This window comes from Parasteatoda tepidariorum, chromosome 5 (assembly GCF_043381705.1).
Source record: "Parasteatoda tepidariorum isolate YZ-2023 chromosome 5, CAS_Ptep_4.0, whole genome shotgun sequence".
Taxonomy (NCBI): Eukaryota; Metazoa; Arthropoda; class Arachnida; order Araneae; family Theridiidae; genus Parasteatoda; species Parasteatoda tepidariorum.
Window position 1 is genome coordinate 27920655 of NC_092208.1, and position 12234 is coordinate 27932888.

The following is a 12234-nucleotide window of genomic DNA, read 5'->3' on the forward strand; positions in this document are numbered from 1 at the left end:
TAAACAATGTTTTAAATTTGTAAGAAATTGTAGTTTAAGATAAGTCAAAAATCTAAACAAAAACTTGGAAATATATGTTTTATGAATTTTGTATATAAGTAATTTTTTTCACTTGCTAAATAAAGAGGAAAAATGGTTTTATAATAAAGTGTTATTTGGTTACATTTTATTAGTCAATTATTATTTCGTGTTAATACTAGGCAGACAAGATTTATACCCCTTTGAACCATTTATTTACATAGATTTTCAAGAAACCTTGAAAACTATATATTTTTATAGATATATTGGTAAACTGTTTGAAATTTTAAAAAGTTATTTAATCAACATTGAAAAACTGCATTCCACTAATCAAATTTTTATAAAATTTGTTTTTAAGGAGAAATTTTATATTTTTTGTATAAAATATAAAAAAGATAAAATTTCTCCTTAAAAACAAGTTTCATAAAAATTTGATTTGTGGAATGCAGTTTTTCAATGTTCATTAAATAACTTTTTATTGTTTCAAATTTGGAATGTGAACATGGCATATTTGAGGCCTATTAAAGTCATAAATAAAGTGAGAAAATATTGCATTTCACAGTAATAAAATTATTAAATATGCAATTACCGGTTTTTGTATACAATTTAAAGTAAAACTAGTTTCCTTTTGTGGAACTTTTAAGTTAGCCGGACTCATATATATGCATAAAATAATTTAAGATATTTTTACTTTTTATCTACATTTAAAAAATACAATTATTAAATAAGCTTTTTAATATTAAATAAACTTACTAACATTTTCTAATCTGAGTTTAACGATAACGGCTCATTCGAACAAACTATATAAAAAAATATCAGCGAAATTTTATCTAAATAATTAAATTTGGTTGCTACGGAACCAAATAATTCTAGACAAGTTTATTGTTTAAACTGTAAAACTAAAAGATGGTAAAACTTTTTTTATTACATTTCTTAAAGACTTTCCTTTTTATTCAGAAAAAGGAAGAAAGTAGCTACCATTTTAACTACGAAAATATTGTTTCATTTTTCAAAAATACTTTTCAAGTTTTATTAATATTTAGTGAAATCTTTAGATTTAAGAATGACTTTTTAACAAAAAAGTAATTATGGAATTCAATATTGGATTAAGTTTTTTTTTCTCCTTATTTTTCTTATTAGATATTTTTCTTAAATGCTAGATAAAAAGATTCATTTCAGACGTATAAAAAATTTTATTAATAAAATTAGGAAAAAAATTTTGTTAAAAAATTTTTTCGTGGTACAATGACTTCTTTAATATTTCAATAACAATTCTTTTCTCTATTTAGGACATATTTACTACGAAAAATTTAATAAAATTTCAAAATTTAATATTATTTAATATATGAATTATACAAGTTAGAGCATGGGTCGCCAAACTTTTTTCATCATCGACCCCTATATAATTTTTTGAAATCTCCATCGGCCCCCATAAAAGTAATTTTCCGTTAATTAAGATAAAATTCTATTAAATACTGTGTTTGTACATTTATTTCATGATTTAAACATTTATTAAAGTAATAGTGCATTGCGTAACAATAGTTTTATGAAAAATATATTAATATTGAAATTTAAATACCTTAATATTTATTAAATAATAAGTAATTATAAATAAGTAGAAATAATAAGTAAAGTAACTACAGATTTATTGCTTCTTAATCAATGACATGGGTGTGTCTGGTGTTTTTTTTTCCTGCAAGGTTCGTTATATTGGTTTCAAAATTGGTCAATTTTAATCTTAAATCCCCTCGAAACTCAACATTTATTTTATTTCTGTACTTAGCTAAGATTGAATTTACGTGACTGAAACCGGCTTCAACCACATAGGAACTTGGAAAAGCTAGCATAAAAAGGCTGAGCTATTTCATAAAGTTCTACATATTTTTGCATTTTATTTATATTTGTTCAAAATTTACTTATTGTTAAATTTTTAAAAAGCGTCTTTGCTTCAAGATCCGATAATAATTCAGCAAACTCATTTTGCAGGTTGATGTCCACGTTTTTGATGATGCGTTTATTAATTTATGTTCTATAAAGAAACTGATTTTAAGTCAATTATAAAAAAAATTCACAAATTTTACATACTCAATTAGATATTTGGGATTTACGTAATAAGAAGAGAACTGTTTTTTCTTCGACCCTTCCGATTCGGATCGACCCCCATTCGACCCCTTGGCTCAGATAGACCCCCAATTTTGTTAAATAGACCCCTGGGGGTCTATATAGACCACTTTGGCGACCTCTGAGTTAGAGAAATGAGAATTAGTTTAAATTTATTATATTCTATCTCACTTACTAGATGCAGGGACTGATTACTATGAATTCTCAAATTTCAACTCGCGCTTGGTTCATAAACCTGTCAAGCCATATGTGATAAAAAATGTAACTGTCAGACATAATAATGAGTTACATAATAGTTTCAAAATCAGATAACTGAGTTAATGAACACATTATTCTAATTCGTCTTGATAAAATACAACTACAATTTACTAAAATACAGCATTGCTTAATCAGATATGTTACTTCTTACAGAATCTGGATAATTTTCAACACATCAAAAAAATTATTAATAGAAATTTGCACAAATATAATTTAAAAGCACTTTTTCGTGGCATAATAAATTTGTTAATATTTTAATAAAAATTTTATTTTATCATTAATAAAAATTTGTAACGAAATTTTTTTTATAAAATTTGTGAAATAAATATTATTCCATGTACAAATAATATATAACTTTTAGAAAATTGTTTTAAGCTTAATATATTCTAGCTCATACTCTTGATGCGGTGACTGATAATGAGGAATTCTCAGAATTCAACTCGCGCTTGGTTCATATACCTGTCAAGTTAAATATGATATAAATGTAACTGTCACACATAATAATGAGTTACATAATAGTTTCAAAATCAGAACACGGAGCTAATGAAAGCTTTATTTTAACCTGTCTTGATAAAATACAACTGCAATTAACTAAAACACAACATTGGTTAATCAGATATAATGTTTCTTACAGAATGTGGGCAATTTATCGATGCAGAGTATTGTTATGAATTAGAGAGAAATGTATTATATAAACACAGCTTTCTCTGACTATTACAAATATACACTGTTATATTTTTAATTCTGAAATGAAATTAAAATAACCAGCAGTAGTTTGTAAATTCAATTAATCTTAAAGTTTACGGCTATGTACACTTTTAATATTTACGAATTTATAAATGTTTTTAACTATTATGGTTGAAAACACCATAAATACAAATCAATACGGTTCATTTAACTATTTACAACTAGCATTGTTTCAAAACAGAAGAAAAAATTTTTACTGGACATTGAAGATAGGAATTTCGTTCGGTAATGGGCATTGGAGTTAGGCTGTGGTTGAGTTGTGTTTTATAAAATGTGCCTTGGAATATGGCTTTATTTTGTTTGATAGTTTCACTTATCGTAAGAGATGGAGAATACTAGACTTATTTGTGTTAAACAGCATTATGGTGCGGTTATCTATAAGGGAATGATAGTATCGTATTCAAAAATAGAGGAATGCAGGGCACTAGAAGCTCTTCACATGCTGAAGAGAATAGAGAAATTATTGTGACGTCATTGCTAGGTCTTGAACTCGCTATTCTGTCGACAGTGAGATTGACGGATTAGCCCGCTTGACTTTAACATGTATCCAACTCGAGGGAACTAAGTGGCTTCGTTAGGTGCACTAAAATATTGTCTAATGCTATGTGATAAAACTTGTTAAATGAGATAACGTTATCATGATACTTTAAGGCATGACTTTAAAACTATTTATTCGGTTAAGTTTCCTTTTTTGTTTCGCATTTTGAACTAAAAGTGGTGTAATAAGAACAACAATTTTTAAAATATGAATTTCTAGCAAACCGTAACCATTTGAACGGAAAAAAATACCAAATCATTGGTTAAAATATTGTTTATTTTGGTTTTAATTACGAAACATTTTTTCTTCTTTTATCCAGAATTGTCCTTACTTTAATAAACAGTTCATTGAATAAAAAGTAGAATAACATAGTATGTATTCTTTCATAATAACTCTTTTTAAAAACAGATTTAATGGTATTAACAATTTATGTAGAAGTGAAAGTAATGTCTCGTAAAACTGTCTAAGTACTGTCTTGTGTCACAACAACTTCCACTTATTTGGGGGAAAAATAACCAAAAAATACAGAAATTTCTTAACTATTCCTAATAAAAGTCTCTTAAGATTTTGAATAAATGTGACAGTCAAAATATTCAGCTTTTATTTTCTAAAGAATTCATTTTTCAATAAATAAAAATCTTTTTACAGCCGCAAATATCATATAGAAAAAAAATTGAATTGATAAAGAAAGAACTTATAATGTGTCAAATTAAATTATATATGAATTTTTGATCTTTATCAAAAGTTCACAATGCGTAAAATTAAGAAAGCAATGCATACTTGTTTCGAGACATCATAAATTTATGTATTTCTCTTAAGCAATTCATGTTTATTATATTTATGAATTATCTTGCTTTACTATATGTTTTGCTCCTCCATCAAAAATTTAAAAAAATAAGATCTATAATTTTTTAAACCATAAATTTCTAAAAAATGCTATTCTGAAAATATTACTATCAATTACAGATAACCTTAAAGCAAAAGGGAATTTATTATATATTATATTTTCCATTTGTTGCGTTATTTCTAAGTTATAAGATAGTAAATAATCGGATGCATTTGCAAAAAACTTTGTAAAATTAAATTTTAATTTATTTTATGTTATCATTAAAAATTACATTTTAAATATTGATTCATTTGCTTTATCGAGAAGTATATTCATTTTGAGAAAACTTTTAAAGGTAACACCGAAAAACAATATTAGAAATTTTCAAAACCTTTTTTAAATAAATTAGTATTCTTAGTATCTTTGTGATAATTTCTATATATGGTACAATGAAAAACAAAACAGACAAAATTGTATGGTTTGTTTTCTCCTGTATAAGAAACCAGAATTTTATTCTCTATATTTATAAATTTGTTACACAGTTAGTGAAAAGAACGTAACTAAAAAATTTATAAATTCCGGCTCTGTATCAATCATTCTATTGGATTAATATATCTTCAGTAGTCTGCTCATTTTGTTTTTAGACTGTTTAATTTTGCTGCTGCATATAATGATAAAAATATCTGGATTTTCGTATTTAGCTGCAAATTTTTAGTTTGAGGCGCCATCTGTTGTTGAACTTTAGAAGTAATTTTGAATCAAAGAGTAAGAAAATCTTGGTTTCTGAACCAGAACGTTCCAAGCTGTACCTTTGAATCTCTTTTCATTTTTCTTCAATTAATTTTTCAAACAACTGGTAATTTTTGGAATACCTGGTTTTTCATAAGCAAACTGCATTGAAAAAAATCCTTATTTTACCTTAAAATAATTTACCGTAGCTTTTACAGTAATATTTAATTAGAATGATTCATTGATTTCACCTTAATTATTACTATAAAAATTATGATACATCGAATTTTTAATTCCGTAACATATTCTGGTAAAATTGGATTTTACGGCGGAAATCCGGCACTCTGAGTAATTACTTTTTTCCGGGAATTTGATGCCGAATTTTTTTATTGCGGGAAAAGTTAAATAATTACTAATTCAACTTTTCATATAATTATACGTATTTACCTAAAAATTGGGAAACAGATATTTGACATATTTAGCTAAAGCCCAAAGTATTTACTTTATACTTCAACTCACTTGGTACTATCCATTTCTGTTAGAATTCTCATCTAATCGATTTACGGCACTTTAGAAGAGTGGAATGAAAAGATGGTTTTAATCATGCCTTAATGCACATATTAGGTCCCCATTTTACTTGAAGAAAATTCTCTGTCTAACGAACAATGCCCAATAATGGAATTTCATGCTCAACAAACCACGGAGACTTCCTAATAAAGGTATTACCATCGTTTGGAAAATCCAGACCTGTTATTTTCTCTGACACCCTCTAACAAATAATCTGTTGAGGAAAATTAATCACGTTTTTATTCTTATTGAAGCGCTTATTTTCAATAATACATAAGCAGCTTAAGACATGTTATATTTACGGCATATTTAACGCCTTCTATGTGTTTGAGTTTTTTTTTTTTTTTTGTTAATAGTTAAATAAGTAATTTTTTAAAATAACAGTTTTCTCTTTCACACTTTCTATAAAATTTATTTTAAATAATGTCTTAACGTTTTGCTTAAGTTTGTAAAAAATGATAAGATGAATCTGAAATTTAAAGCATAAACTTTAACGAAGTATATAGTTTTGACAATAATAAGAAATTTTTTATTGTATTTCTAATATTTTTTTTCTGCTTTTGAGTCGAGTTTGATAATTAAAAGGGACTTAGTACCAGCAAAACAATTATTAATGAAAGGTCTCTGATAAAGTTCTTTGTAAAGTTTCAAAAATAACTTCGTAACCTTTAAACTTGGTCAACTTTAAAAGAAAAGAATTTCTGAAAGTAATTTTCATGATATAACTAATTATAAAAATAATGCCTTATTAAAACCAGTTCTGAAAATGTCCTTGGAATTTGATTTGGTAAAATATATTTTTAAATTTAAGTAAAATGAACATCCGGGAACATGACAAAATTATCATATTGATGACCAAATCACGAATGTAAAATTTTATTGCAAAATCCTCTATAAAAACTATTATAATCAATCCTTTTATCATTATGATGCGTGGAACAGAGTGGAATAATTCAGGAAACAGAATGAAAAAAAATCAGAGACGATTTTTAATCAGAGTTAAGGAGGGGCACAAATATCCTAAAATTCTTTAACTCTTTCGGACACATAACTGTCCTATCAAGATAATTACTTTAATGCGTTGTAACTTGAACTGATTTCGTAACCCGACAATAGTTCGGAAGATAATAAAAATATCATTTAGATAAAAATTGTACATTATTTGTCTCATCATCTCATTACAATTTATAATTTAAAATTACAAGTTTAACTGCACTACAGATTATTGAAATTTTCTTTTCAATAACCTGTATTAATTTTTTTATTTAGTATTATTTTTATTCTTGGACAATTTAATCATTTCGATGCATCAATAATATTTCCAGTAAAAGTATTTTCTTTAAAATAATGTATGATTTTCTAATACGTTATAGTAAATAAATTATACTCTTTGTAAAACGAATCAAACCTTGCGTTTTATTTGAAAGTATTATATACTACGTATTAAATTTTCAAGCTATTGCTAAAACGAAAAATATTAAACATTTCATGAAAGTTGAAATTAACATTAAAAATAACATTACTTAAAAAAGAATTATTTAGATGGTTATAAATGTGAAAATGTTTATGGCTTGCATTGAATTTTAAAATGTGTTACAAATAACAAAACCAATTGTTTTCATAAAGCGTTGGTGAACTTCTTATGGATAAGATGCTAATTAATAAAAAATTAGTGATTCATATTACAACAAAATGCATACCTATAGTAATCTAAAATGTATATAACAATAAATATTAATCTTACAAGCAATTTGAAGTATGAGATATAATTTAAGTGTATTGCTAATAAAAAAATAATGTTATTAATTTCAGATACTTTTTAAATTTACCGTCAAAAATACAGATGAATTTAAATTACTCTATTTCGTGTTGAGCTTCTTGAATTACTTCTTCGGGTACCTTTTTGTATTTTTTAAGCTTATATCTGATTTAAATGCACTTAGGTACGTGTTGTCGATTTCTAAAAAACAACTCCTAAGGGATATACTTAGATTTTCGATGAAATTTCTAGTTATAAAACGTTATTTTATTACTGAATATCTTATATTTTAAGCATTTTAAATTTTTTTTAGATACAGTCATTATTAAAATGTAAAACACGTGAAAAAACTTTAACTTATGTGACATCAATTGTATAAAACTTAATTTGAGTTCGAGGACAGTTTGAGATTTTCTGTAGTTATGTAAGTAGCCAAAGTCTTATAATATATTTCTTTAAGCTCATAGTCGATACTGCATAATAGTTATTACTATCTATACTGTAAATATTTCAATACAATTCAATATTACCATACAATAAGTATGTTTCTTGCCTTAATGTAAAAGTAGAATGAAATTGGATGTTTTAGTTAAGTAGCATAAATGCAAAAGTGTTCTATTTCTTTTTGCTAAAATACCTTTAACTATTATACAAAATCGAAAACACAAATTGTGATACATTATACTGGATTCTTCCAACTGCTTACAAACCTAAGATATTTTTTGGTACTTTAAGGTGATTTTTCAAAATTAGAATATTTTTAAAATTTTTTTTAATTGTTTCCATATTTTTTAATATTAATATTTTAGTAATAAATAGTAGTGCGTTTATCATCTTATGATCTAACGAAATACAATCTGATTTTGAAAGTAAAGCCTTTTCCATTAAAAAAATAGTTTATTAAAAGTAATAGAATAAATTTCTTACATATAAACAAATTAATTTGACTTAATTATTATTTTTTCTACTAAAATGCAACTAATTAAAATATAATACTTACAGTAGGAAAACATATCATTCAGTTTTCTACTGGAAAAATTTGCTATATTTTTTAAAAATATGATTTTGCAAAAAATAAAAACCTTACAATTTAACCATGGTACCACAATAAAAGCATAAAATAAAACATAGTATGACACCTTTTCTCTTTTCAATCACATACATCTTAAGGTTTTCTCAGAATTGTGTTGAGTTTGCTACAAAACTAATTGTTAACATAAAAACTTTTCGAAATAATGAATAAGATCTTCCTTTCCCTTACTGAAACTTTAGAAGAAAAAATACATTTCCACTTAAAGAGTTTTGCACAAACCAAGTAAAGGAAATATAAAATGAGTTTAAAAAGTTCGAAAAAGAAACTAGCTTAGCCAAATATAAAAAGTAGCTATGGTAAAATTATTATTTGGAAAATATTCGCATTGAAAGGAAAACAAATCTGAAATTTCTAAAATATTTCATGTAACTTGTTCTCAAAATTTTAATAAAATCTTAAATATCCACAGAAAAATTAAGATAAATTGTATTATTTTTAATAAGATTAAATATGTCTTATAGTCTAACTGTTATTTCACCATAATCAGCGAAATTAAATATTACTTGGCATGAATAAGAGAAAATCTTCAAATTTGTATTTACTACAATGGAGAAAGATAAGTAATGGATAAACATTATAAGTTTGATTAATTTTGTTGTTTTGCATTATATGAACAAAAATCTCACCTCTCACATACTCAACTTACTCCCACCTACTATTATTAGGATTGACAGGAAATAAAAGAACTGCATCAGTTATTTTTTTCTGAGTTTAGAGTTCCAATTTTTTGAACTACGCAAATTAAACAAAAATATATAAATAACTAATTAATTGTGCATTAAAATTTAGCCTAAAAAATTCAATGTATTTTTATTACATTCCAAAAAAAATTCTGAAGGAGAAAGTAAAACTTATCTAGTTAATTACAAAATTAATGATTTTTTTCTATCACCATGCAATTAGACAAGCTTGACTTTTTCAATAATGCTGCTGAAAGAGGACCAATTCAATAAAAAATGAGAACTTCGCCCAAATCGCTTAACCACATGTTACCTGTTCGGAAAAAAGGTTCAAAGCAAAAGTAAATTATATCTAGTTAAACAGCATATCTATGAGATTTGTATTATCTAAATGCAAAATTAATGATTTTATTTCTGTCACCATGAAAATTTCTATTAAAAGAAATCTTTACCTTTGCGATTAAGTTGCTGAAAAGTGACCGTATTAATAAAAAATGATATTCTGTGCCCATATTAATTAAATACATGTTACCTGTTTCGAAAAAAAAATGCTTTAAGCAAAAAATATAACTAATAATATGTATTTTGACGTGCGTCAAAAATGATCAAGTCTTTCATATCAAAACATCCAAAAATGCATATTTTTAGACAGAAAATTATTAATAGGAAAGTTAAGAGAAAACTTATAATACACTGCATAATATTCCTAAGAATTCTGATGATAATTTTAAATCTAATGATACTTCTTACTTAATATTTAATTTTAAGAAATTCAAAAATTACTACATTAAAAAATTTAGCTGCTAACAAACACTTTAAGCACAATAAAATTTTATTGTGTATTTTTTTTAACACAAAATCACATATTACACATATAAGCATTGTAATTTCGAACACATTACAAAAAAAAAATATCTCACAAACGTTCATGAATAAAAGTAATAATTTTTGTTATTAAAAATTTCTATTATTTCCTCTAAAAATTATTACTGATCAACATAATTTCTTATATATTTTTCTCACCTGTTGTCGTTGATGTTGAAGAACTGTCTGCACATGGGAATGTTACATAGAAAATTAAAAATAAAGATCCTATTATTAGATGCATATTGTTGGAAACTTTTTATATAGAAATCCCACTTTTAGTGTTTGTATATACAAAATCACTATATTCTTGAAAATTCAATTCCACAGCAAAAAGGAGAAAATACACCCCATATCATGCATTGTACATTTTACACATCTTTGCATATTTTTTAAAAAAATTTTCTAATGTTATTTACATTTATTTCTTTTAATTTTCGTAATTTTAATACATTAAAATCCTGTTTTGAAGCAATATATCCAGTTGTTAATTTTTACCCCGCACACATTTTTAACGCAAACAAAAAAACAATTCTTTTTTAGAAACAATAATCAACAATTTTGATTATCCGGCACAATCCTTTGATGAAAGAGCGAAAGAAATTAAAAAATATATTTCACTGTCGCTGGAACAAGTTGCGTGGAAAAACAAATCTCACCCAACTAAGCCAGCCGATCGGCCTTTTCTAAATGTTTCGATCAGGGGTCGGACTACCCAAAACAGACGAGTATTATCCAGACAGTGGCTCCCTCTACTTGGTCGTCAAATTGTGCATCTTGTGGGGGTCGCGGAGGTGGGTTTTCGGCATCTGAGAGAACAAGAGGGGCACAGTTGTTCTAACACCTGGTTGGTAAAATGTATTCAGGGGTCTGGGGGATGATTTGACAGGGGCTTGTCTTGTTTGAGGTGCTCTCGTTTGAAAAATCGTTGAGTAGCTTAAAGATGCTGATACGTATGATCGGTGATCTTTAGATCAGTGGAAGTCATTTTACTATTTATTTTTGTCTTTTTTTTATCAGATTTTTTACCGTTTCATCAAAGAGAATAAAACAAATTTAAAGTGAAAAAAAATATTTTATACCATTTCATTACATGAAAATAGTTTTTGAAAACAGTTTTTTGAAAGAGAAGTAATTTGAAAGTGAGGGCAGTCAAATATGAATATCAGAGTAATTTAGAGTACACGTAACTGCTTCAAAACAATGCTTCAAGAGGATGGAATAATAAGGAAAAAGTTGTTTCAGTGGTGTTTTTAATTTTTACATTATGTTAAAATAAAAAGAAATTCAAGTTTGAAGTCATTAAAACAAAGCAATATCAAATGTTTATAGGTGCTATTTTGATTTATTAAAGTGGTAATTTAAATTAAAAGGTAGGTAAACAGATTAATTCGTAGCAAATTAGTTTCCTTATTATACTTAATATATTAAATAAATTTTTTGTCTCATCATGAGTTTTTATTTTCTTTTTCAATAAAACAAGACAAATCATAATGCATTTTCACTAAACCAATTTAATTTGATGCATCATTTCAAAATATTTTTTTGCCAGGTAATAAGCCCAATGTTTCTTTCCTTATTCATTTGCCACCTTGACGAATTCCTGAAAACAAATATATTTTTTCTCTATTTTTTTTAATAATTTTATTATTTAATTTTATAGTTTCAAACTATCAATTAAAGCAATTTAAAAGTGATGACTAAAAATATTCTTCTTTTATTATTTAAAAACAAGCAAAAATGATTAAAAAAAAAGTTATTTATAACGAAACTAATGTTACGCTATGCAGGTTTTTTCTTTTACAATTAATGGATAAATAAAATATTTCCCTCTTATGCAATGAAAATAATCTTAAATGAACGACGGTAAGGGGTTCATCTTATATACACTAACATGCCAATATACACACTAACTTATATGCACTAACCTTTCCTTATATACACTAACTTACCAAAACTTGAATAATTACATGAATGTGCTCATTTGCTCATTGCACATAAGCCTCATATAAATGATTTTAAAAATTCCTTCCC

The 12234-nt window shown here is 25.7% G+C and overlaps 1 protein-coding gene across 1 annotated transcript in view; it reads right to left on the reverse strand.

The window, feature by feature from the left end:
* Positions 1-10894, reverse strand: part of LOC107447219 (synaptogenesis protein syg-2) — a 290007-nt gene extending 279113 nt beyond the window's left edge. Inside the window, exon 1 of the mRNA XM_043045385.2 lies at positions 10360-10894. Coding sequence (XP_042901319.1) covers positions 10360-10444 — 85 coding nt within the window. The 5' untranslated portion in view covers positions 10445-10894. The remainder of the gene's footprint in view (positions 1-10359) is intronic.
* Between the last annotated feature and the right edge of the window lie 1340 nt (positions 10895-12234).